We start from the raw sequence: 27,962 nt of genomic DNA, 5'->3' as shown, positions 1-27,962 counted from the left end.
TTTGCCTTCTTGTTGGGTTTTAATACGGCTTAGGTTTGGTCATATGGCTTTACCTGTTGTTGAAAGAGACCAGTCTTCTGGTTAATTACTGGGAGGCGGCCACTACACATTGTCACATTCCATAATCTTCCAGCTTTCAGAGGTGCACTTGGTCTCAGTGTTTAGTAAAAATTAAAAAGTCATTTATTGAAAAAAATTGGGGATACCAAGCCTCATTAGTTACTAGGAAAGCACAGATTGAAACTGATAATGTTGGTTCATCATATTGTCAGAAAATTAAAAACAAAAAATATTACCAAAACGACTGGGTACTACTACTGCTGCTACTGTTTCTCCTTCTTCCTCTTCTTCCTCCTCTTCCTCCTCCTCCTCCTCCTCTTCTCCCTCCTCCTCCTCCTCCTCCTCCTCCTCTTCCTCCTCCTCCTTCTTCTTCTTCCTCTTCTTCCTCCTCCTCTTCTTCTTCTTCCTCTTCCTCCTCCTCCTCTTTGCTTTTTCAGGCAGGGTTCTCTGTGTAGCTTTGGCTGCACTGGCGCTTGCTCTGAGACCAGGCTGATCTCACACTCGTAGAGATTCGCCTGCCTCTGCCTCCCAAGTATTGGGATTACAGGCGTGCACTCCACTGTCCGGCTCTCCTCTCCTCTTCTCTTCTCTTCTCTTCTCTTCTCTTCTCTTCTCTTCTCTTCTCTTCTCTTCTCTTCTCTTCTCTTCTCTTCTCTTTCTTTCTTTCTTCATCCTAGTGTCTGGAGGTCAGAGGATAACTCACAGGAATAGGTTTTCCTCCTCCTCCATGTGGGTCCTGGAGATTGTCACTGTCCCAAGGAGTCCTGTTTATACCATTTATCTTCCACAGGTCTTGTCTCAGTACATGTTTGGCCTCAACATGTACATTTGTCTCAGCTGACATCAGTCTGTCAATCAGCCTGAGTCCAAGAAAGTGACAAGAAACTACATCACACCACCAAAGGCTTTTTGTCGTGTTTCTTTCTATGGGGTCCTGACAAATATAAGTTAACTGCACGATATAAGGTGGACCAATACATGTGTGTTGTTAACGAAAAAAATCCCTCATCACATGTCCTCTCACGTTTGTTTTAACAGAACATCCTTTCACCTGTGTCTGCTTCAGCTAAATGAATAAGCCACCTTTTGAGCTGGGCGGTGGTTGCACACGCCTTTGATCCCAGCGCTTGGGAGGCAGAGGCAGGCGGGTCTACAGAGTGAGTTCCAGGACAGCCAGGGCTACACAGAAACCCTGTCTCGAAAAAACAAAAAACAAACAAACAAAAAAAGCCGCCTTTCTTTCTACAGACTGTGGAGCCCTCTGTCATCTCTTGCAGTTCTCCCTTCCTGTTACATAGATCCTTTCAATCAGAACTGCTTCTGCCTCCGTCTTCCACCCTTCCTGTAGCACATTCTGCACACTGCTGCCAAAGAGAGCTCTCTAAATCTGATCATGTTACTCTCTGCTCTCAATTTTACATGGCTCCCAGTAGCCTTCAGAACACTCGTAAGTGCAATAGCCTCCTGTGTCTCTGTTTCTGTCCGGCCTGTTAGGCTCATCCCTCAGTACTTCCTGTATTCAGCCCCGCCAAGCTGTTTGCTGTTCCTGGAACATTGCTTCTGCACTTGCTGCTCTGTCCACCTGAAATTAAAGATACCTTCCCTCCCTTTCTCATCCCATAATCTCAGAAATCTAGAGGCTGAGATGGAAGGATCAAGAATTTGAAGTTTATTATGGGCGTGGTGGTGCACACTTTTAATCCCAGGATTTAAGGTGGATAGATCTCTGGGTTGGAGGCTAACTTGCCATGCTTATTGAGTCTGGGGCAGCCAGAGCCACATAATAGTTCCTGTCTCAAAAACACAAACCAGTGAGAGAACGCACAAATGGCAGATGGTGGGATCCGTGTCGTTTTACATAACCCCGCCGTGCAGTGTGCTCCTAGTGTTGCCATTCATGGATCGTGTACTTGTTTGTATGCTGGCCAGCCTTGTCTCTGTTTGTAGAGGAAGGGGTGAGGGAGGTAAAGGCTAGTGAAGGAAGGTGGAGCGAGATTGGAAAGGCAGGCAGGGGAGAGTACTGCGAGGAGGAAAAGCAAGGCAGGAAGGAAGGGTTTGGTGTTTTATTAATATTTCACACCAAGTCCCTGGAGAGTTTACAACATCGTGGATTCCCCTGCAGCATAGTCGTGGGCTCTCACGACTTGCCCTCTTCTGCCCTTCCTTGGCCTTATGGAAGTTGTTTTCCCTCCTGATGATATAGCACTATCATGTGTTTGTCATGTTAGGAGCTTTGAGGAACATGGATAAAATGGAAGTGTGGAAGAGGCAGACCGATCATATTGGTTGCCTTGGGGGCAGAGAGTGTCTGTAAGACAGGATTTCTCTGTGAGTTCTGGCTGTCGTAGACCTCACTATGTAGACCAAGCTGGCCTTGAACTTAGAGATCCATATACCTTTGCTTTTTGAGTGCCTATCAAAAGTAGGTGTAGCCAAAAAAAAAAAAATTGAGTACCATTTGCGTACAAAAAAAAAAAATTGAGTACCATTTGCCTACCAAAAAAAAAAATAAAAGTATGTGTATCACTTTTAGAAACCTAGCTGGCTTCTAATTTTTAACTACTTTTCCCACTGTGTCCCCGATTGGGCACTCCATCACTATCTAGGTGTCTCATGACTGACTGTCTCATAAGCTGGGAAGCTGTTGGTATCTTACTTTGTTTTGTTTGAGACAGGGTCTTTCTACATCGCCCTGACACTCCGGAAACTCACTATGTGGACCAGGCTACCTTTGAACTCATAGAGGTCCACCTGGCTCTGCTTCAAAAATGCTAGGAGTGAAGGTGTTTACCACAATTCCAGGCTGCCGCTATACATTTAATAGAAGTTAGTGTTGGGGGTTTTAGCTCCTTTGGTAGAGTGCTTGACTAGTATTCTAGAAGCTGCTGAGTTTGATCTCTAGTACCATATAAATGGGACCTGTAGGGGCAAAAGGTTTAAGAGTTCAAAGCCATCTTTGGCTACATAGCAAATTCAAAGTTAACCCTAGGTTGCAGGAGACTCTTTCCTAATAACAACATAAAAACCCCACAAAAGGGCTTGGAGAGATGGCTCAGCGGGTAAGAGCACCAACTGTTCTTCCACAGGTCCTGAGTTCAATTCCCAGCAACCACATGGTGGCTCACAACCATCTGTAATGGAATCTGATGCCCTGTTCTGGTGTGTCTAACAAGAGTGACAGTGTACTCACATAAATAAATAAATCTTAAAAACACACCCACACAAAACCTAAAACAAATGTTGGGTGTGGTTATGCAAGCCTTTAATCCCAGAACTCAGAGGCAGAGGTAGAGGCAGGTGGATCTCTTGCGTTGGAGGCCAGTGTGGCATACAGAGTGAGTTCTAGGATGGCTAGGGCTATGGAGAGAGAACTTGTCTTGAAAAACAAAACCTAAAAGAGACTCTGCTTTGTGTTATGAAGGTTGGCTCTTTTCCCTCAGAGTTGTAGGAGCAGCAGTCCTGACATTATCCACATCCTTATCTCTGTGGGAGTTAGGGCCCAAGAGCCTCATTCATTTGCTCTCTTCAATTTCTGCTCATTTTTCTGCTTCCTAATACAGTTGCAGGTGCTAAGACTAAGGGTGAGTAACACTGCCAGCCTCAGAGAACCTCTCAGGTTATCAGCACAGCAAGTAAGAAAGGCAGTGATTGTAACGCAGTGTGATGGTCTGCTGGGGAAAGGTATAGGGAGACTTAGAGAACCAAGGTGGATCTAAGCCTGGTGGGGCAAACCTCTAATCAGAGTCACTCAGAAAGCTGAGGCTGGAAGATTGAAAGTTCAAGGCCTGTATGGGTTGAAGATGGAGTTTAGACTAGCCTAGACTACTTAGCAAGACCCTGTCTTAGAAGGGAAGAAAGGGCGAAGGGTATAGCTCTGGGGCAGAGAGCTTGCCATATGCTCACAAGGTTTAATCTCTAGTTCTAAGATGAAAGCGGAGAGCAGCAGAAGGGCACGGGGTGGGGTGGGGGGAGGACGTCAGTCTTCTTGGCCTAAGGAGAAGCTTCTCTTGTGCTTCATCTCAGAAGACCACAGACCTCAGCAAAGAATGAAGAACATGGTGTAACCGGTAGCCAGTGGCACGGTCTGTGGGGCTACAGACAGGGGGAATTTAGATGAGGCAGGAACAGGATATGAGGTCTGAGCCATGTAAAACAGCTGTGTTGTGAGTAATCTTTTCTGCTTTCCCAGATAAAGCCGGTATTATTAATAAGCACATTCTCTCTGTATTAGATGACAACAGGGTCTCACTGTATAGCCCGGGCTGCCTAGAATTTGCTAAGTAGACCAGGCTACCCTTGAACTTGCAGTGACCCTCTAGTCCGTGTTTTCCAAGTGCTGGGATAGAAGGCATGAACCATTTCAACTAGCCTACTATTGTATCTTGAGCAACTGAGTTTTACCATGTTTTATTTCTTCGATTTGCTCATTTTATGATTCATATATTTGGAGCCCTCTTAATTTTCGGGTGATTTGCTCTGAGGATTGTGCTAAATCCTACATTCAGGCTTTGTAGAATGGATGATACGTACCTTTTAGGGCTGCTCGGAAAGACTTAAATGACCTTCAAAGGCTAATGTCAGGGCCCCACGTCAGTGTCACAGCAACTCATGCATGCATGGAGAGTGAAAAAGGGAACTTAATTATGGAGGAGGGAATTGTAACCCTGCTTGAATGGGTAGTTGAAAGTCCTGGGCCCGCCCCGTAGCCTCAGAAAAGGACTTTCTTACATTTTCTGCCAAGAGGTCATAGGGAGAGCCCACATAAATACAACCGTCCCTGAGCCATATGCAGGCCCGTCTTATTTTACTTGTACAGGTGCAGAATAGGTTCACCAAATAGTATTCTGATCTCCTTTGAACAGAAGCTGGCATCTTATTGTCTTGCACAGAATCAATCCCTTTAAAGTATGGAACATGGCAATTTTAGGTCAGCAGGCATTTAAAGACACCTTTTAACTTTCAAGAGCTGCCTAATAAGATATATTTTGGACAGAAAAACCAGTGTTATCAAGATGAAACTTGAGCCATTGAAATTTTGAATAGGGCTTAGTTTTTGGCTGCTGATGTCCCTTTATCTGTGAAATTTCTTTTAACACTGCCGTTCTCTGGGGTGCTGTGGTCGTCATCAGGTTTCAAGGCCCCATCCTACAAGCTGACGTTTGGAAACTTTTAAGTCTATTACAGTGATTGAGCAGAGGTCGGAGGATGGTTTGACGTCACTGTTCAGGGCTGGAGAGACGGCTCATCCATTCACAGCACTTGCTGCTCCTTTGGAGGACTTGGGTTCCAGTCCTGCTACCCACATGGTAGCTCACAACTTCAATACTGTTCCATCAGATCTGAGGCTCTCTTCTCAAGCACATATGTGGTATACACACACACATGAAGGCAATATACTCATATGCAGAAAAATTTTAAAAAGTATTGATTATCGTCTTCCACCATTGTGGGTCAGGTTATCAGGCTTGGTGGCAAGCCATCTTCACCTACTGAACTATCCTGTCAACCCTCAAACGTTTAAAAACAGGGTCTCATAGCTCAAGCTGGCCACAGACTCCTGACCATCCCCCTTTCTAAGTGCATGTATTGGACCCAAGATCAAGTTTGTTCATTTCTTTTTTTGTATGATGCTCTTCCCTCTCTGTTCTAATTGATGTTCTTTCAAAAATTATTGGAGCCCATTTTCAAAGCAGTTCCTAGACTTAGCTATATACAGTTTATTTACTGTTGCTTAACAGGGGAGTGTCAAAGCCAATGAGCCAGATGGATGCTCAGAGAAAGTGTGGGGATGGCAGACGTGAGGGGCCAGAGCCCTGAGAATAAGAGCGCGCCCGGGGCTGTCCCAGGAGGGCTTGGTGAGGACAGAGTAGAACTTAGGAACTGTAGAGCACTGGACCATTGCATTCTGGTGACAGAGTTTATATTGGATTGTCTTTCCAGGTGACATCGCTGTGGATTGGAATGCTACAGAATTAATCTTTTGGCTTTTTGTCCCACTTAAGCGCTGGAATTATAATTAGGCCTTCTGAAGGAATAAACTATTCCTGCCAAAAATGTTTGTGGTTAAAACTGCAACAAAATGCAGTAGAGTACAGCATTACACACACGTGCATATGTTTTTTTTTTTTTTCGAGACAGGGTTTCTCTGAGCCCTGGCTGTCCTGGAACTCACTTTGTAGACCAGGCTGGCCTCGAACTCGGAAATCCGCCTGCCTCTGCCTCCCGAGTGCTGGGATTAAAGGCATGCGCCACTATGCCCGGCGCATATGTTTTAAAAGAGAGACGTTTTTACATTTTTCCAAAGTCAGAGGTTAATTTAAAATATTAATGCTGAAAAGATTAATTCGATATATTAAATGCAGTAGGCGAGAATACACGTACATACTGCGATTGTTCCCTTTTTACAGTTACAGTAATTGGATTATATTTAATGAGCTGTTTACATTTAGTAATTTAAAAAGACATCTTTCCAGTAGCCCTATAAGAGACCAGGGAAAACAAATTTCTGACATTACTTTCTTGACTTGGGTGAAAACAACTGTTTTTTAGAAAAAAAGTTGCAAGAATTTTATTTAAAAATATACTTACATAGTTTAGGAGAATTACCCAGAGGAATAGGTTTTGAATCATTGTTTTTTTTTTTTTTTTAAAAAAAAAACCAAAAAATGGGCGTGGTGGCGCACACCTTTGATCCCAGCACTTGGGAGGCAGAGACAGGTGGATTTCGGAGTTCGAGGCCAGCCTGGTCTACAAAGTGAGTTCCAGGACTGCCAGGGCTATACAGAGAAACCCTGTCACAAAAAAACAAAAAACAACAACAAAAAAAGATGAAGGGTTAGATGCTTTTTAAAGAAGTCCGTGGTGGAACAGTGTGATACACTGAGCAGTGAACAGAGACCGAAGCTTAAAGGGATTCACTGGGACCCTGTAGATAAAAGTGCCAGCCAGCAATCACAGCCCGAGTGCCCAGCTCTCCAGAAACTGGAGGGGGTTTTGGTTTGGTTTGTGTTTTTTTTTTTTTTTTTTGAAAGCAGTGGCATCTAAATGTGTCATCTGAGGCTGGCACGTTAAATGAGCCAGTGTTTATGTTGTTTAAAGTGAGAGATGTGAAGCCCCTGAGCAGCTGGCTAAAATTGGGTGCAGAGAGAGAGAGAGCGGTGTGTTATTCTCATTAACACCACTTCCGTTCTAGGATAAATATGTCAGGAAGCTTTCCTGTGCTAGCGTGCAGTCTGATTTTTAAGGGGGAGGAACCTAGTCTGGAGCTTGGGGCACTTTCCTGAGATGAGAAATTCAAGTATATTTGTTTGTTGTATGGATTTTGTGAGGAGTTAGCTTTGTGTTAGGGGAAAAGCGTGAACTTTGAACCTGCGTATCTTTTAAATGTTTGTTTGCATGTTTGTTTTTCAAGACGTGATTTCTCTGTGTGGCTCTGGCTGTCCTGGAACTCCCTCTGTAGACCAGGCTGGTCTAAAAAACTCAGAGATCTACCTGCCTCTGCCTTCTGAGTACTGGGATTAAAGGAGTGCGCCACCACCGCCCAGTGGGCCTGGGCTTCTTTTTATTCTGTTTGTGTTTAGCCCAGGCTGACTGAAAGCTCCAGCTCCCCTGCCTGCAGCTCTTTACACGAAGATTATAGGCATAAACCACGGGGCTGACTCTGGACCTGAGATTAAAAGCTCTCTGGGTTGGCTATGATGGTATACACTGTAAATCCTCACATTAAGAGCTGTCTATCTGGGATGTATGGTGGTCAGTCCTTCAGTCCTCAAACTGGGGGTGGAGGATAGAGCTGGGCAAATCTGTGAATTTTAGGCTAGCCAGGGCTACATGGTAAAACCCTGTCCAAAACCAAAACAATCAAAAAATAAAAAACCTGTCTATTCTGGGGGGCATGAGTGGCAAAGGTGAGCATGGCATGCATATGATATGTCTTGGCTTGTATACTAACGAAAAGTATTCATCATAAAAATGCTTAGAAGGGGGCTGGAGAGATGGCTCAGCGATTAAGAGCACTAACTGCTCTTCCAATCTGATGTCCTCTTCTGGTGTGTCTGAAGACAGCGACAGTGTACTTATTTATATGTGTGTGTGTGTGTATAAATAATACATAATCTTATATATAATAATAATAATAATATTTGAAAAACAACAAAAAAACCTGCTTAGCAGGGTGTGGTGGCACACGTCTTTGAACTGAGCATTTAGAAAGCACAGTCAAGCGGTCTATGAGTTTGAGGCTAGAATACCAATTTTAAAATTATATAACATTTCAAGAAGATACCATTTATAACTAAAAGAAGTAGAATAAAAATCAGCTAGTAGAAATAGATGCAGAGGCAGGAGGATCTCTGTGAGTTTGAGACCAGCCTGGTCTACGGAATGGGTCCAGGACAGCCAGGGTTATACAATTGAAACCTCATCTCAAAAACAAAACAAAGAAGAGGCATATAAAAAAGACTTTTAAAAATGCACGTGTATGTGTTTATATGTGTGTATTGTATGTGTGTGTGAGCCCGAGGAGGCCAGAAGAGGGTGTAGGATCCCCTGGATGTAGAATTTTCGGGTGGTTGTGAGACCTTTTCCAGGGGTTGAGCTGAACCTGGACTCTGCTTCTTTAGCAGCTATCTTTCCAGCCCCACACTTCATCCATTCTCAGATGTGTCCTTTGGGGCACATTTGATTGTTGACTCTTGGTACGTTTTGCCCTTAGTAGTCTCAGAGTTGTTGAAGTACATAGTACAAGTCCTCTGAAAGTGACCTTTCTATATTTTCCGTACTTTATTCTAGGATGAAATTTGAAGCTGTTGTGTAATGTATTGCCTGTTTGTTTGTGATTTTGCCACAGGGTTTTGCTGTGTAACACAGACTGGCCTTGAATTCAGGACCTTCTTCCCTCAGCCTCCTCTGTGCTGTAACCTCAGGAGCACACACAGTACTGTGTCCTCTCAGCTCCTTCTATTCTTTTTTTTTTTTTTTTTTTTTAAAGATTTATTTATTATTTATTGTATGTAAGTACACTGTAGCTGTCTTCAGACACTCCAGAAGAGGGAGCCAGATCTCGTTACGGATGGTTGTGAGCCACCATGTGGTTGCTGGGATTTGAACTCTGTACCTTCGGAAGAGCAGTCGGGTGCTCTTACCCACTGAGCCATCTCACCAGCCCAGCTCCTTCTATTCTTATTCCCTTAAGGGTGTTACATTTATTTGTTTATTATTCTCTGTGTGTTTGGCACAGGTGTAGAAGTCAGGATAACTTGCAGAACTTGGGTATCTCCTTCATGGTGATTTCAGGCAACAAATTCAAGTCGTTAGACTTGGTGGTAAGACTCATTACCTAGCTGGGCAGTGGTGGCGCACACCTGTAATCCCAGCACTTGGGAGGCAGAGGCAGGCAGATTTCTGAGTTCGAGGCCAGCCTGGTCTGCAGAGTTCCAGGACAGCTAGGGCTATACAGAGAAACCCTGTCTGGAAAAACAAAACAAAAAGACCTGGTGAGCCATATTGTTGGTCTTTCTTAGTTAATTTTGTGTCTGTGTATGTATATGCATATGAATACAGGTACCCTCACAGGATATATTGTTGGGTCCATTGGAGCTGAGTTACAGAGAGTTGTGAGCTGGAAATCAAACCTGGGTCCTTTGTAAGAACACTGAGCCATCTCCTCAGCCACAGAAGTTAGCCATTCTTCCACTACCACCATACTCCTTCTACTGCTGTTGGCATTTGAGTGATCTATTCTGTGTATACACTCTGCCTTTTTCTGAGGTAGGGTCTCTGTGTAGTTTTCACTGGCCTGGAGTTCTCTGTGTAGACCAGGCTGGCCAAAAATTCGAGATCTGTCTGCGTCTGCCTCCAGACTGTGAGGATCAAAGGTATGTGCCGCCTTACCTGGCTATTTTAATTGTGTGTGTGCACGTGGGTGTGCTCATGCATGTGTGCATGTATTCATATGGGGAGGTACATCTGCACTTTTGTGCATGCAAAGCACAAAGGGCAACCTTAAGAATGCTGCTCTGCAGCCGGGCGGTGGTGGCGCACTCCTCTAATCCCAGCACTCAGGAGGCAGAGGCAGGCGGATTTCTGAGTTTGAGGCCAGCCTGGTCTACAGAGTGAGTTCCAGGACAGCCAGGGCTACACAGAGAAACCCTGTCTCGGAAAAACAAAAACAAAAGCAAACAAACAAACAAAAAAGAATGCTGCCCTGCTCTTTTGAGACATGATCTCAGTTTGCTTAGAGCTCCCCATTAGGCTAGATTGGCTGGCCAGTTAGCCCCAGGAATCCTCCTGTCTCTGCATTCCTATCACTGGGATATTACTGGGATGCAGCTGTGCTGTCTGTCACACTGGCTTCTATATGAATGCTGGGGTCTGAGCTGTCCCAACCTGGCATCATACGTTGTAGATCTATCTTTTATTTTTCTTCAGAATAATTTTACAGAATAGGAATCATTAATTTATCAGGTTAGGAAACAGACTGCGAGGTTAGACCAGCTTGCCAGAATATCAGAGGTAAATGTGATGGCGGTCGATGGGTCTCACGCCTGGCTCTTAAAGCTTCTGTTCCTGCAGCTTTGCCCAGGGCTCATTAGGTTTGGTTACTAAGAAGTAAACTGAAGGTAGAAAGGAATTTATTTTTTTTCATCTGCTCGAGATCCTGGCCTTCTAACCCCCGTGTTTTGAGTGATGACTAGACCTTGTGAGAAGTAGATGTCCAGCAGCCCTTTGCTGACTCTGAGTCAGTTGCTGGTGGCTTGGCTCTTTGTGACAGATGAATATGTGACAGTTTTCCAGGAATGAATTCTTGTTGCGGGATGGCAGAATAGAATCATTGGTATGAACGTGCATGGCAGTTTGCTCCATGATTCTGCTCCCTGTTGCTCGGCTGTAGCTGAGATTGCTAGGTCTCTCCCCTGTCTCCCGGTGTACAGTCACTCTCCAGACTGCTGCCTCTGCTTGCTCCATGACCACACGGTGTGTTTGTGGATTGCCCTGAGCTGTCAGCAAAACATTTTGCTGAATTTTATTTTTTGTTGTTGCGCTGCAGCCTTCTTTTCCGTGGCCTTTCTCAGTTGTGTGAAGTCAGTTACTTTTTTGGCTGTTCATTTCCAGAGAGGGAACAGTTACTGCATCGAGAAGCTCAAAACCCAAAGTGAGACATCACGGAGATGAGACTGAGTCGTTAGACAGTTGGTCAGCTGAGGGAGATCCTGCAGCTGATGGGCAGCAGAGCAGCTCTGATGAGCTCCTCCCTTTTTCATCCCCCACACCACGGCATCCAGCCCACCAGCGGGCACTTCAGTGCCTTGTGTAGAGGAGTTTGACCTCCATTCATCCTCACTTCTACTGCATGAGCCAAGGATTGTAGTACCTACCATACTATCTGTCCCCAGAGTTAGGGAAGCAAGATGGGATAAGCATTGTATGAAAGCCAGCTGTGGGCTGTGGATGTCAGGGAGTTGGTGGGAAGCACGAGGCTGTGGGGGATGCCAGTCTCCAGCACCACATAAACTGGACATGGTGGCACGTCCTGGAATCTGGGAGGTGGAGGCAGGAAGATTACAAATTCAAGATCATGTGCAATTCTATCTCTCCAATGCTGAGATTCAGAGAGCTCTTTGGTCCACCCAGCTTGTTTTGTCATTGTTGGAGAACTCAGATCCTTGTGCTTGGACTTTAAAGCCAAGCCCTCTCTCCAGCCCTTAGTTATGGCATTTTCATACATGTGTGTAATGTACCTTGATCATAATTCACTTCTACACGTGTGTGTAATATATCTTGATCATATTCACTTCCACTTTCTTCCTTTCCCAAGTGAATTGATTGCCTCCCTATTTCTAATTAATCCTCCCACTACTTAAATGTCTCAAATTTTATTTTACTCTGGCATGATGGTGCATGCCTTTAATCCCAGCACATGGGAGGCAGAGGCAGGAGTTCCAGGACAGCCAGGGCTACACAGAGAAACCCTGTCTCGAAAACCAAAATAAAATAAAATAAAATAAAATAAAAAGGCAGAGGCAGGAGAATCTGAGCTCCAGGCCAGCCAAGACTATATTGAGAGACACCTTGTCTCTCCAAAAAAAAGTCTTTAAACGTTTATTTTGGGTGGGTGGGGCTTGTGTGTGTCATGGCACACATGTGGGAGTGTATGGCCTCCAGCGCAGACAATAGTTGTGGGGCTCCAGCCCCTGTTGGTATGAGTCCAAGAATGCACAGATGGGTCATTCCGGAAATGAGCATCCCATATCACTCCCTGCTTCCGCTGGCGCTTTTTTTTAAAAAGATTTATTTATTTATTTATTATACGTAATACACTGTAGCTGTCTTCAGACACTCCAGAAGAGGGAGTCAGATCTCGTTACGCATGGTTGTGAACCATCATGTGGTTGCTGGGATTTGAACTCCAGACCTTCAGAAGAGCAGTCGGGTGCTCTTACTCACTTCCGCTGGCTCTTGCACTCTTTCTTAAACAGGGTTCTCTGATCATTGATGGGGAGCTTGTGTAATTTAATGTTTAATTGATGATGACAGCTGAAAGAAATCCGGTCTCTACGAATGTTAGGAAAAAGACTCTTCTGTTGATGAGGGAAATTATTCATTATATATTTATTTAATTAAGGCTAATTTAGGGCCTGGCATGGTGGCATATAACTTTAATCCCATCACTCAGGACAGAGACAGATGGATCTCTGTGAGTTCAGGCCAGCCTGCTCTATCTACATAGTGGATTTCAGGCCAGCCAGGACTACATAGTAAAACCCTGTATCAAAAACCAAAACAACCAGCACTCGGGAGGCAGAGGCAGGCGGATTTCTGAGTTCGAGGCCAGCCTGGTCTACAGAGTGAGTTCCAGGACAGCCAGAGCTATACAGAGAAACCCTGTCTCGAAAAACCTCAACAAACAAACAAACAAAAAGGTGCTAATTTAGGTGGTGGGTAGCTTTCAGCATTTCAAATCATACCATTTTGTCAGTATGAATATTACTGGAAATTACCATTAGGTTAGAAAAGTAAAGCAAACGTTCTGTTTGTAGCTGAAAATCGTTAGTGACAGTATTCTTTAGCTTTTGATGTCCAGGTGGCTTCATAAAAAGGAATTGGGCCAAAATAGAGACAAGAGATACTCTATGATTAAGTCTTCTTTGCAATTAAAAAAATAAAAATCAAAAGAAAAAAGAGAACTAAATGTTTTTTTCTCAGAGCTGAGAATATGTCTTAGTTCCATATAGCATCTCTTGAGCTTTTTTCGTTTTGTTTTGTTTTGTTTTTGAATGCATTATCTTTTGAGAAACCAGGTGGGTCCTGCTCTCCTGGAAATAGAGCCTAATATGGTCACTTATGGGGGAAATGTCTAGAAAAAAATTAAATTTGAAGGAGATAATCCTCTGATCTTCATTTCAAGAGCGAAGCTGTGACGAAAGCTTGAAGAGTAGTAAGGTAAGGATGAGAGAGAGGTGGACTCGCCCCCAAAGAGTAACAGAAAGTTGGGGAATTAGCAAGGATGAATGGCCGGCCCCTGGATGTACAGTGCGCTCAAGGAGTGTGCTACTGCAGTTTAGAAATCCTGTTTCCTAGGTGTCTGAGAGCCAAATTGAAACAGGAAGCTTCTTCAGGTTGACTGCAGTTAGGCCAGAGGACATTGCTTTATTGAGTTGGAAATTTCTCTTAGTTTAGCGCAGGAGCTCTCTTGCTTGGCTCGCATAGGCGTGTTTTCTCTGTCCACTGCAGAACCTTTCTGTCCTGCCATCTCTCTTGGACATTGTTTCAGTCACCCAGCCTGATTTGTCAGTAGTGCCCTGTGTTTGGAAAGAGTGGTTATATTTGTCAGCTCAGCCCCACCCTGTGTTTCAGTGGGAAGTGGGTGTGTGCCTTAGCCTTTGAGGGAGTTTTCTTCCCTGTCCTCACTTCACTGTATGGGGGCTGCTGCAGTCAACAGCTGTGCTTTTTGAGAGCGAGGGGAGAAGCAGCCTCACAGTTAAACACAGGTGTGAATCACCTGGGTGCTGGGTACCAAACTCAGGTCCTTTGGAAGAGCAGCAAATGCTCTTAACCACAAAGCCAGCTCTCCTGTCCACGGTCACACTGTAAATGTTTGATTGTACCAGTCTAGACTATGCTGCTGAGACTGTGTAGTCTTGAAGTCAGGTGCTTATTCAACTTCAGTGAACATTGGTTTTGGAGGGAATGGGTGGGCATTGAGAACAAAGTCTCGGGTAGCCAAGGATGGCCTTGGATTCTCTGTCTTCTGTGTTACAGGCCTGTGCCCATACTTAGCTATTCAAAATATTAAATCTGATGAAATGCACAATTTTAAGTAAGGAAATTTGAAATTTGCCTTTTGCAAGAGGAAACTACAGAGTGAACTTGTTTACCCCCTTTCAAAGCACTGGTAACTGGGCAGTGAGGAAAGTTGAAGTGAAAGCAGAAGTTGCCATTGCCCAGACCCAGTGTCCCCACATGTTCCTGTCCCTTCTTCTGCTGATCGTTTTAAAGAGGAACTACCTTGGGAAGCATTTTCTTTGTGAGGGTTATGGCTGTGACTCCTGTATGCTTGCCTTTTGAATGCGATCATAGAAACCTGCAGGTGTCATCAATTGTTTGTTTGTTTATTATAAACAGCTCAAAATGACTATCCTTGCATTCTGGGCAGGCATATATCTTTTCTCAGTGTGAACAGGACTGCGGAATGTGCAGTACAGACCATGGCTGCTGCTGCTTCTCATGGGCAGCATCCTTCCACCCCATAACTACCCAATGATGTTGGCAACAAGATTGTAGAAGTTCAGGAAGCAAAAGTTGGGCTTTTTCCTGGGCTAATGTGGTATGCATATATTCCATGCTAAACTCTACTGTGCATACTTGAAGAATTCCATCATTTGAGGGAGATCTGAAAGACCCTGTCATCCAGCTTCACTTTCAAAATATAAATCCCATCATGGTGCCAACATCCAGACTGGTTGGTATACTGCCAGTCCAGGGCTAGAGAGGGATGTGTGAGATTTTTTTTCCTTTTTTTGTGTGTGTGTTTGGATTTATTCCCTTAGGCTGAAATCTGTTAGAGGTGAATATGGGGTTGCTTCTGGGTCTGATTTGGATATTTGGAACTGGTCCAAAGATACATCTTTCCTTTGGGCTTCTTCAGGTATAATTCTCTCATATTGGTCTGGGACCCCCCCCTCCCAGAGTATAAATAACTTAACCTCAGTATTCTCTCTGGATTATTCTTTGGGCCAATTGTGTATCTATTACATGGGTCTTGGTAACTGGCAAAATCTCGACTTGTTTTACCTTGTGTTTAGAACACAAGTGGATGTTTCCCAAGTGAGGAGGTTGTGACAGCTTAGAAGCAAATCCATATATTTTAGAAGTTACTGTGTTGCCCAGGCTAGCCTTGAGTGCTCCGTGATGCTTGCTGCCGCAACCTCCTGTGTACTGGCCTTGGACGTTTCTCAAAGATCACTTAGCTTAGTTGGTTTTGCAGTTGAGGAGACTGAAACCTGGTGAGAATGACAAACTCTTTTTTTTTTTTTCCTGATAGTGGTGATGGTGGTGTCTGCGGTGGGTGTAGGTGCTGGTGCTGGTACTGTAGACCAAACCTAGGGCCTCAGATACATGCTAGGCAAGTGCTTTAACACTTTACTGCTGAACTATATCCCTAGCATCTACATCTTTGAGAGATTTTGGGGCCTTTAGCAGAGGAGAGCAGCCAAGATAGTCCTGGTGCTTAATCTGTGGTGTAGGAGGGAGCATACAGCTTTGGGAGGGACAGGCATGAAGCTGAAGGAGTAAGGAGGACACCTGCCTAGCCAACTTCATCAGCCAAATCACCCTGGCATCAGTGAGGAGACAGACAGATGTTGCAGCCTTTCTGCCCTCACATGCTGCATCCCTGATTGAGAAAGTGCTGTGAAGGCGCAGTTGGACCCCTCACCTCTTTTCTTCCTTCTGTGAGGCTGGGGATGAACCCAAGCCCTTTGACATACTTTTTTTTTTTTTTTAATCTAAAAAATGTAGGTGTATGAGGGTTTTGCCTGCATGTATGTTAGTACACCTGCATGTATATCTGTGCCTGGTGCCCTTGGAATACAGAAGAGGGCATCAGATCTCCTGGAACTGGAGTTACAGATGGTTATGAGCCTCTATGTGGGTGCTGGGAATTCAACTCAAGTCCTCTGGAAGAACAGCCAGGTCTTAATTGCTGACCCATCTCTCCACCCCCTAAATTTAGTTTTTCATTATGTATGAGGATGTAGGTGGGCATGTGTATATGTGCATCTGCAGATGATGATGTCCACAAAGTCGAGAGAAAGGTGTTGGATGGTTGTGAGTTGCCTTATGTGGATGCCAGGAACAGATTTTAGATTCGCATACAAGAACCGTAGATGCTCTTAACCTCTGGCCATCTTCCCAGCCCAGCTTTGTACACACTTGACCCCACCCGCCTCCCAGTACCTTCTTGTATTTTAGGATTTCCTCCCTCAACATGCCTGACAGTTGCTCGTGCACAGGCTGGGAAGACTCACAGTTTTATGCAAAGAGAAGCCATTCTGCTATAGAGCTGCGCTAGTTATAAAGAACTAGATAAATTGAAATTTACTTCTCTGTAACTTTTATGTTTTTGACAGTTCTAACTCATTTTCTATTTAACACTCTCAAGATAAGACCTCACATCCTGAGATTAGCAGCCATTGTGATATTATGTAATTTTCCTAATCAAAAGTAATATATGACTAAAGGGCTGGAGAGAGGGCTCAGTGGGTAAGAGCTCTTGCTATGCTGCATCAGGACCAGGGCTCAGATCTCCAGCACCCTTGTAAACCAGCCAAGGCTTGGCCACACATGCATGTAGCCCCATCAGTGGGGCGGAGACAGGATCTAGGATGTTCCCTGCCCACCTAGGCTAGCTATAAGCAGCAAGCTTCAGGTTCAGGGAGAGACTGTCTGCAGAGAATACGGTGAATGTTACAGAGGAAGACCTCTGTGCCCTCCTTTAGCTTGTATGTACATGCACACACTTCCTCTTATAGCTCACAAACACACAACCCCCAGTTAAAAAATTAACATAGGACTGGGACACACATTGACTGATTCTATGAAAAACAAGGCCGGGCGTGGTGGCGCACGCCTTTAATCCCAGCACTCGGGAGGCAGAGGCAGGCGGATTTCTGAGTTCGAGGCCAGCCTGGTCTACAAAGTGAGCTCCAGGACAGCCAGGGCTATACAGAGAAACCCTGTCTCGAAAAACCAAAAAAAAAAAAAAAAAAAAAAAGAAAAACAAGGCATTCCACTCCTTTCCTGTATTTAGAACTTTAAACTTTTTTTTTAATGATGTTGGGGATCAAACCCAGGGCCTAGTGCACACTAGCCAAGTACTTCACCTCTGAGCTATACCCTCAGCCTTCATAACTTCTTTTCCTTTTTCTTTTTCCTTTTCTTTTTCTTTTTCTTTTCTATAACTTCTTTTTCTTAATTTTTTTGGTTCTCCTTACTTTGTTTATATTTCCCTCCAGCACTAGCATTTAGGGTTTGATGGCACCTTTTACTAAAGGAGCAACCACCCTTGTTATCACTTTGTGTCTATAGCCTATAGACCAGGATGGGGGGGACGAGCAGGTGGGGCTGATGGGCTGGACTCATCCTGCAGCCCTCTGGGTTCTCAAGCAGTGTTAGCTGGGATATGGTGGGTCTCCAGCCTTCTGCCTGGGGATAGCCTTTGCTTCCGTAGTTTTCGACACCCAGTGTTCTCCGAGTTTCCCATAAAGCCGTGCTTCTGCTGTTGGAGGAGCTGACTTAACCAGAGCCCACGAGAGAATGAGAGGCTAATGCCACGGGGCACCTGCTGTGTGTGAGAGACTAACTTCTCCAGGGCGTCCACAGTGGCACTCCTTATGTACAGTCTGGAAGAAAATTGAGGAAACAGTCGCTCTAATCATTCCCTTTGTTCCATGGTTCAGATGAGGAGCACAGTGGGGAGAGACTGGAGGAGAGAGGATTGTATTTCAGGAGGTCTGAGCGTATAGCTAGGGGCAACTTCGGGGGGGGAAACCCATCAAATTCATTGAAGTCCAGGGTTTCATCTTTAAATTTTTTATGTGAATGTTGCATTCAACTATGTAATCTGTCCACGGTTTAAAGTGTTTTTAAATATTTATCAATGAATAGAGTTCATTCAACAGGAAGATTTGCCTATGACCTATGGAACTACACATACCTATCCATCCCTTACAGCTCTGTAGAGGGAGTTTTGGATACATTTTTTAGTGTCTATAGGAAAATTGTTGAAGATAACAATTATGAGGTATCAGAGTCAAGAGACCAACTCATGTGTCCTGACTCCACAAGCCATGTATTTCTGCAGTTAGAAATGACATGGAGAGTCTAAAGGCTGCAGTCTGCTGGCTATTTCTAAGTTTATCATTCAAATGTAGGGTTTTTTTCTTTTGTCAAATTACAAGTGTGTTTCAGGTTATACATAATTTCATACTTCTCCCATAGAAGACAACCAGTCCTTGGTTATCTAAAAGAAAAAGGAGCATTTGGTACAGGTACTTCTATACGGCAGGGTGTCTTGTCTCTCTTTGGTGTCTCTGAAAAAAATCTCCTTTCTATCCCCCATATTTATTTTACTTTTATCTTTATTTTCTCTATGTGGGTGTTTGGCCTGCATGTGTGTCTGTGCACTGTGTGAGTACAATGCCCTCAGAGGCCAGAAGAAGGTGGGTTCTGGGACTCGAACCCCTGTCTGTTCTGAGGTTTTTCTCCAGCCCCAGAAATGGTTTTTTTTTGTGTGTGTGTGTTGAAGCAGGGTTTTTCTATCTAGCCTTGGCTGTCTCGGAACTTGTTATGTAGACCAGGCTGGCCTCTAACACACACAGAGAGACTACTGCCTTGCCTCCCAAGTGCTGAGACTAAAGGCATAGGCCCCCATACCTGGTCAAAACAAAAACAAAAGAAATAGCACATTTGTTTTTCTTGATGGATATTAACATTTTTTCCCATTCTCTGTCTTTTTTTTTTTTTTTTTTTGAAACAGAATTTCTCTGTATAGCCCTGGCTGTACTGGAACTCACTCTGTAGACCAGGCTGGCCTCGAACTCAGAAATCCGCTTGCCTCTGTCTCCCGAGTGCTGGGATTAAAGGCGTGTGCCACCACACCCGGCCCTAGACTCTTTATACCATGTTGTAGATTCACTAATCACTGTGTGTTAAGTGTAGGGGTGCATCGAGTACTTAGTACTGTTGGCTTTAAGTAGAAGAGTTAAACTGGAAAGTCTGGAGGGAGGGAGTTAGTGTTAAAAACCTCTCGGGTCCAAGGAGGATCCTAGCAGAGAAATGGAATGGGAGTCATGTCCTAAGACAATGGACAAGAATTTAGGAAACACCTCTGCACCCCAAAGATAGGCACAGCTGCCTCACAGCGACGACCAACCGTTAGAGAGGTTCAAAGTTAGAAGCAAACAGCTGGTTCTTTTAGTTCCTATGTTGTTGCTCTTGGTGACAGGAAATCTTGTTCCCCAGGCTGCTGGCTTCCTGTTTTATTTTTACTTGTAGCAGATCAGAATGTCCATAACAAGGAGCAGCCTGTTCCAAAAGGCTCCACTGCCTCTCTGTGTATTTGTTAGTTTGGGGTTTTGTTTCATTTTGCTGCAACAATGTGTTGGTTTGCTTTTAATCTCTGTAGTGATTAGCTTGTAGTAAGGGTTTTGGATTTGCAGGCAGCTTGTCTGGTGATAAGCTGATGTTTTAGGATTTGATGTGAGTAAACTTGATGATGATCATTCTTCCTCCTCCTCCTTTTCTTTCTCTTCTTCCTCTTCCTCCTCCTCCTCTTCTTTGGAATTTATAGTTGAGTTTCTGTAGTTGTTTCTGTGCCTTTTCATTTGATGTAAGGTAGCACAAAGGCTTTTATGACATTTTAGATTTTTTTATGGTTTTCTTTCTTTTTTTTTTAAAGATTTATTTATTTTATATGAAAGTACACTGTAACTGTCTTCAGATGCACCAGAAAAGGGCATCAGATTTCATTATGGATGGTTGTGAGCTACCATGTGGTTACTGGGATTTGAACTCAGGACCTCTGGAAAAGCAGTCAGTGCTCTTAACCACTGAGCCATCTCTCCAGCCCTCTTTAAGGTTTTCTAAGATGTAAAAACATGACCTGTCCACTATGACTTGACTGTTCTAGTCATACCCACCTTGTTGAGAATAAAACCTTCTCCCAATGTTTGTCAGTAGTGGCACTCAAGAGGCAGAGGTAGGTAGATCTCCGAGTTCAAGACCAACCTTGTCTACAGAGTGAGTTCCAGGACAGCTCAGACTACACAGAGAAACCTGGTCTGGGAGGAAAAAGACTTCTCCTAAACTAGTAATGTAGGAATTTGGTAATCGAAATCTAAAGTGATAGCTCCATATAAGCCTGAGGTGCTGGTGTGTCTGGGGAAGGGCCATCAGGATAAAAAGCAGCAATAGGAGGGTGTCTGCGTCTGTCCCAGACACACCCTGCTGCTGCTCCTGGCCTTTGACTCCAGGAGAGGAACACTGGGTAGAAGCAAGGGCTGGGATCTGAAAGCACAGTTGGCTTAGCGCTCCGTTTGACATATTGAACATGTAAATTTTTCCTTGATTTTTCCTTCATTCTGTCAATTTACAGACTAAACTTTGGTAGTGTTAATAGATCCTGGCAGCTAGTATTTAGTTGTACATTAACAGTCACCCATCCAGGAAGACCTAGAGAGAGAAAGTATAGCCAGGAACTTACCAGTGGGATGGATCACTGTTGGCAGCTGACGTCATTGTGGAGATTACCAGACAAAGGCAAATCTGCTCAGTTTGACCTTACACTCTGTTTAGCTGAGAATGGCCATAACCTTCTCATACTCCTGCCTCCTCTGTCCTCCAAATGCTGGGATTACATAGTGTCCTCCAAATGGTGTATCACCATGTCCAGTTTATGACATGTTAGGGCGGGGTGTCAGACCTACATCTGTGTGTGCTAGGCAAGTACTGCCATACCAGCTGGGTTGCATCCTCTTGCCACAGAGGTTATCTTTTGTTTTTGAGCCTTGTAGCTGTTGGCCTAGAATCTGATTTCTGTTGTTGTGGATCCCTGTGGCTGCTATTTTCTGATCATGCTTCCTTTCCTGGAGGGTTCTTGCTGGTTAGAGCAGCAATTGCTGCCTTCATGACGTCACCAGTTCAGAATTTCTAAACTTTAAGCAAGACTTCTTAGTAAGCCCTGAGAAGACAATGAGCTGCCTGGACTAGAACATGGGGGTGGGGTCGGGGGGAAGGTTTTTAAAAACCTGTTTCAGATCAGAGCAACAGCACAAGAGAGAAGGAGGAGACTCACATAGCCCCGTGTGCCTGGGATCTGTGGTTGAGTACTGTTTTCCTGTTCTTTGCCTTTTAGGTTTTTTTTCATCATTGAGAACCTCGCCTGAAGCAGGTCCACTATGCCGTTAGTAACCAGGAACATCGAGCCAAGGCACCTGTGCCGTCAGACGTTGCCTAGCGATACAAGCGAGCTGGAATGCAGGACCAACATCACCCTGGCAAATGTCATCCGACAGCTGGGCAGCCTGAGTGAGTGCCTCGCAGAGCCTGTGCTTTGCCCTCAGGGGTCGTTGGTGCTCTTTATTTAGTTTCCCTCTCCTCCATGTTCCTATTTCTCCCCCATCCGCTTTCCCTAGGTAATGCAAAAATATATCCCCTGTTCCCTGCTCCAAGAAGGGCTCCTTTTTTGGTGCCTCTTCTTCCCTTCTACCCTCTCTTCATCTACCACCACCCCTCTAGCTTCTACCTTCCCTCCACCTGCTTCAAAAGGAATCTGCAGGACGGATGGCAGGAAGGGCTGCAGCAGAAACTGCAGACGCAGTGACAGAGCAGAATTCTCTGTGTGTGAAGTGGGAGGTTCACAGAGCAGTGTCTTGGGTCGAGGAATGCTCCTGTAATTAGACGATCTGTTCCGTGTGGAAGCCTCACGTGCGCCAATAGTCTAGCTACCCAACACCCCACCGCGATCTTCCCAAAGGGAAGTCAAAGCAAGCGTGTTCTCAGCGATTCTGGCTGACGCCTCATCCCTGATACACATTTAATTGTGCTGCAGGCCCCCAGGTCCAAGATCAGGGCACAAATTACTTCTGCAGTCTCCAGAGTATCGGGAGAGTTCTGAGCTTTGTGAGCACACGGTGTGAGCACACGGTGTGAGCACACGGTGTGAGCACACGGTGTGAACGTACAGTGACACACAGGGTAGCTGGAGCCATTCTTCTCTATATGTAAAATTTCTTTAATTGGCTGTATTAATGAGACTGCCTTGGGAAGGTTATTTGCGTGTGGTTTGGATTCCGTTCTGAATCAAGCTGACTCTGTTTCCTTGAAGCTGAGGTGTGGGAGAGGCAGATGTTGGGACCAGCCCTGCATTTGCCTAGTGCTGCCCCAGCTCCCATAAGCACCTCTGTGGAAATGCCACTTTAGTGATCCTCCTTAGCAAAGGCACTTTGTGTAAATTATTTCTGACACTCACCCCTCCTGTCACATCACTGCCCCTAGAGAAGGCAGAGGACTATCAGAAGCTTGCATTCCCCTCCGGCGTGATAGGCCCTACCTTTAAAGTAGGAGCCAAGGAGGCAGAGCTGTGTGACCAGGTGATGTATGGAGTCTGAGACTCCTAAGCCTTCACCTAGCATAGGACCTGTGTCAGTTGATCCAGGGCTTAGTGAGCCTGGATGGGGCATCAAAGAGAATAAACCCATTGGCAGTGCCTGTCGCACACAAAGACCCTGACGGCAGCACAGCAGCAGAGCTGTAGCTGGCAGTGCAGCAGGAGGAAGCTGCAGAGGCTTTGTGCTTCTGTCACCCCAGAAGGCCAAGTGCATAGAAGCCAGCCATACACTGGTTCCTTCTCCACAGGACAAAGAATGTCCAGCTGCTGCTGCTGCTGCTGCAGCTCCTGCCCCCTCCGAGGTGTTCCCAGCTTTAATGGAGGCTGTTGTGGACTTTGTCCGCTTGTGAGCAAACGCCTTCTATCATGACGTTGATCTGAGAGCCAGGGTTCACGCTGACCTAAGGACTGAGTTGCTCGTATTAGGGCACTAACTTACCCTTCACTTACCACAGTGGCAGGGACTGGATGAGTCTTACATGTGGATAATGCTGGAATGACACAGAAATGAGAGGACAGGAGGTGGCCCCTGACTTCTGGGAGCTCAGAATCTACCAAAGGAGATTGGAAAAAATACATTTTGAGGGCACAATGGAAAGAGGGTGAGAGGGGAACTCAAATATGTTGATTGCCTGTTTTATGCCAGTTTTCAGTGAGGTGTTGATATAACTTTATTTAATCTTGTCAGTTAGAGGAAGCTGTGTTCCCGTTTTTCAGATGAACAAATGAAAGCTTAAAGGCATGAAATAACTTTCCTAAAGAGAGGCCTGTAAGACTCAAGTTCAGTTAGTTCTTCCTTGGTTTTGTATTTACTTATCCTAAGGCTCCGCCCCAGGGCGTTGCGTTGTGCGAGCTAAGCACACGCCCAGCGTCAACTGTGAACCTTTAATTTAGCTAAGAGTTTATTTGCAGGCCGGGCGTGGTGGCACACGCCTTTAATCCCAGCACTCGGGAGGCAGAGGCAGGCGGATTTCTGAGTTCAAGGCCAGCCTGGTCTACAAAGTGAGTCCCAGGACAGCCAGGGCTACACAGAGAAACCCTGTCTCAAAAAAAAAAAAAAAAAAAAAAAAAGAAAGAGTTTATTTGCTCTATCACCAGTTCTGTTCATGCCCTAGTTGAGATCTTTGTTGACTTACCTAAAATATTTTTAATTACATTGAGGTAATAAATTAACTTATTTTTTAAGACAGGATCTCATTATATAGCTCAGACTGGCCTCAAATTTGTGACCCATCTGCCTCAGCTCCCGAGTGCTAACGCTGTGATTCTCAGAGGATCTGTTGTCCATGCCTCTCTCTGGCCTTCTCCAGTGTCTGCTTAGCTCTGTCCTGTCTACCAGCAGTGGTGGGCTTAAAACACATGACTCACTTTTCCTGTATTCAATTCTGAGCTTTGAAACTTTGTGAGACAGGTGTCATTGTGTAGCTCAGGCTGGCCATGAGCCTTCCAGATGCTAGAGTATCATTCCTGCTTCTAACTTGGGATTTGTTTGTTCATTGATACAAAGTTTCCTGTACTTTGGGTTGCCCTTTATCCAGTGGATAACCTAGACAGTTTTAAAAAGATGTCATTAGTTTGTCAACAATGTTTTCCTGCTCCTCCTCTGTCACTACCACCGAGCTATAGCCACACACCTTTTATTTTTACCTTTTTAATTTGGAGACAGAATCCTGCTAAGTTGCCGTGGCTTACCTTGGTCTCAGCCTCCCAGATAGCTAGGATTGTAGATGTGTGCCGCTGGCCTAGCTTAATAAATGTTTGAAAAGCACATTTAAAAAAAAAATCCTTATGGAATAATATAAGCTCTTTGGCCTAGCGTAAGGTCCTATCTTCCTTTCTGCTCTTACCTTCTGTAATCCATTTTTTCCCATTTTACAATACTCAAATAAAAATCCTTTTAAAATAGAGACGGGAGGGCCAGTGAGATGACCCAATGAGTAAGGTTGCTGTTGCCAAGCCAAGCAGCCTGAGTCCAGTCCTGGAGCCCACATGGTAGAGAGAACCAACTCTCAAAGGTTATCTTGTGACCTCCAGGGGCAGGACTCCCTGCCTTTGCCTCCTAGTGCTGGGATTGAAGGCTTATACTACCATGCCTGTCTTCTAGACCTTCTTTAATGCTTCTACTCCATCGTCATCAGTGTGGGGTGTTGCCCTGGTCCTACGGCTAACAGTTGAACCTGGTTATTACTTGTTTCTATTCCTGCAAAACCCCATAATACAAATTATCTGTGTTCTTTTTACTAAATTGCATTTAATTACTAGAATGTGTTTTATTTATTTCTTGACAACTTTATACATGTATACAGTGTATCTTGATGCATCTCAACCATGCCCCAGATTACCCCTTCCACTCTCCCCAGGGACCCCTAGCACATCCCACAGATCAAGCTGGCCTCAGACTCACAGAGACTGCCCTGCTCCTGCCTCCCAAGGGCTGGGATTAAAGACATTCGCCACCATGCCCATCACCACCATGCCCAGCCTCAGCTTGCACTTTAGACCAGTATTGTGCCCATCCAGGAGGGTGGAACCCAACTTGAACCTGTAGGAAATGGTGTTTATAGGTTTCTGGCATTGGGTAGAGGGTGGGACTGCCTGTGCAGAGCCCTGGAACTCTCACTCAGATTTCAACAAGAACAGATGCACCTTTTTTTTTTGGTTTTTTGTTTTGGTTTTTTTGTTGTTGCTGTTTTGTTTTGGTTTTACGAGACAGGGTTTCTCTGTGTAGCCCTGGCTGTCCTGGAACTCACTCTGTAGCCCAGGCTGGCCTCCAACTCAGAAATCCGCCTGCCTCTGCCTCCCAAGTGCTAGGATTAAAGGTGTGCGCCACCACGCCCGGCCAGATGCACCTTTTAAAAAATGAGTTTCACTAGTTTTTGCTTCCACATAACATTTCACTTGAAGAATTTTGCTGAGAGGCAGCTGAGGGAACCTCCTGAAGACTATTCTGAAACCTTTTGGCGAACTGTGGTATCTGTTAATGGCTGTCCTGATAGATACGGGTCTGTCCTGGTGCTGTCTGGATGAGTGAGGTTCACCTTTGGACCAGGCACTTTCTTTTCCTTTCCTTTTATTTCCTGTCCTTTTAATTACTTAAATTGATTTATTTTAGATTTTATTTTATATGTATATGTGTTTTGCCTGCATGTTTGTCTGTGCACCACGTGTGTACAGTGCTCATTCATAGAGGTCATCAGTGTCAGAACCTCTGGAACTGCAATTACAAATGCTTGTTACCTGCCACATGAGTGCTGGGGATTAAACCCGGGTCTCTCAGAAGAGCAGCCAGGGCTCTAACCACTGAGCTTCTCTCCAGTCATTATTTGTTAATTTGAATAGAGACAGCCTCATGTAGGCCTGGCTGGCATCAAACTTATCATCTAACCCAAGGGTGAGCTTGAATTTCTGATCCTCTTACCTTCATCTCCCAATTGTAGGAATACCAGCATATACTATTACAGTGCAGTGTTGGAGAGCAAACCCAGGGCTTTGTGCATGCTACACCATCACTGTGCCAACAGAATAAATCTCTGGCTCTGACTCTGTCTCTTTGAAGTATCATACTTCTGTTTCCAGAAATTGCAGTAGTTTTTTTTTACATCTGAAGAATAGGAACTATCAAATCTGATTGGAATTACAGTTAAAATTTATTCTAAGGATGTGACTATGGCAAACAGGTTAGGTCTACATCTTCCACTGTCCTTCACTGCTGATGTCCTGCTGCAGGTCAGTGCTCTTACCCGCTGAGCCATCTCACCAGCCCCAGAAGCTGTTCTGTAGATTAAAGTGAACGTTATCGTTCTGAATTGGGTTTGGGAGCGTCCTCTAAGCGTGGGATTTAGGGTATTTAATAGGCATTTGGTTTTGTGACCAGGTCTTGCTATCATTCCTGGGCTTCACCGGGACTCATTGGCCCACGTGAAGCCTCTCAGGGCTTGGGGAGGCCTCACACTGGCTTAAATAGTTGAACTCTGAAAAATTGTCTCCATGGCTGAGCAGCAGTATAAGAGAGAAGTTCACTGTGACAACTTAGATTGCTAGCTTATTTAATCTAATAGTATGATGGGAGGATATAATCACAGTCCCCAGTTTACAGGTGAGACTAAATCTGATTGTGACTGCCCAAGAAGTACCCAGTGTAAAAGTTAGTTCCTGGGTCTACGTCCCAGTCCCATGCTCCTAGAAATAAGACTAGACTCAAAATATATTTACAAATACCTTGGCCATATGGCCAGACTCTTTAACTAGAATCAGAATTTAAGATAATCCACTGCTCTTTCCATTATTTTAATCTACATTTTGCCATGTGGCCGGTTACCTGAGCTCAGGTACTGGGCATCCATCTCTGATCTTCTGCCTCAGCTCTACCCCAGAATGCTTTGTCCTCCCAGGTGTCTCATCTCCATTTCCTGTCTAAGCCATAGGCCATAGGCTTTTTAATTGACAGGTGATGCATCCATACAATATTCAACAGTACAACACAGGAGAGATGGCTTGACTATTAAGAGTACTTGTTCTGCCGGGCATGGTGGCGCACGCCTTTAATCCCAGCACTCGGGAGGCAGAGGCAGGCGGATTTCTGAGTTCAAGGCCAGCCTGGTCTACAGAGTGAGTTCCAGGACAGCCAGGGATACACAGAGAAACCCTGTCTCGAAAAACCAAAAAAAAAAAAAAGAGTACTTGTTCCAGGCTGCAGAGATGGCTCAGTGGTTAAGAGCACTGGCTGTTCTTCCAGAGGTCCTGAGTTCAATTCCTAGCACCCACACGGTGTCACACAACCATCTCTAATGAGATATGATGCCCTCTTCTTGTGTGTCTAAAGACAGCTACAGTGTACTTCTATACATAAAATAAATAAATCTTAAGGGAAAAAAAAAATAAGAGTACTTGTTGTACTCGATCTGTGGTACATGTATCTCAGAACCCCAAAGCAGAGGCGGATGGGTCTTTCTGAGTCTGAGGCCAGACAAAGCTACATAGAAATTACAGAGTCAGGACTCTTGTAATTCTTTTATTGGAGAGGAAGGTTTGTTTTTTCAAGACAAAGTTTCTCTGGATAATCTTGGCTGTCCTGGAATTCTCTGTAGACCAGGCTGGCCTCGAACTCAGATCCACATACTTCTGCCTCCCAAGTGCTGGGATTAAAGTTGCGTGCCACCAGTGCCCAGCCAACACTTATAGTTCTTAGACCAAAGTTTGGTTTCCTACACCTGCATGGTGGCTACAACTTCCTGTA

General features: G+C 44.8%; 1 protein-coding gene across 4 annotated transcripts in view; it reads left to right on the top strand.

The window, feature by feature from the left end:
• The window catches only part of Wasf2 (WASP family member 2), a 66,960-nt gene that overhangs the window by 21,850 nt on the left and 17,148 nt on the right, over window positions 1-27,962 (top strand). For 2 of the 4 annotated variants that reach the window (XM_021159839.3, XM_085838875.1), the window contains one exon: window positions 21,473-21,645. In XM_021159839.3, coding sequence (XP_021015498.1) covers window positions 21,516-21,645 — 130 coding nt within the window. In that variant the 5' untranslated portion in view covers window positions 21,473-21,515. Of the gene's footprint in view, window positions 1-21,059; window positions 21,105-21,165; window positions 21,292-21,472; window positions 21,646-27,962 lie in introns of those variants that run through there. The other 2 variants (XM_021159838.3, XM_021159840.3) reach the window with 2 other exon arrangements.

Source organism: Mus caroli, unplaced genomic scaffold (genome assembly GCF_978045245.1).
Source record: "Mus caroli unplaced genomic scaffold, Mus_caroli_1 scaffold_6, whole genome shotgun sequence".
Lineage (NCBI taxonomy): Eukaryota > Metazoa > Chordata > Mammalia > Rodentia > Muridae > Mus > Mus caroli.
This window is presented reverse-complemented; position numbering and strand designations above follow the sequence as displayed.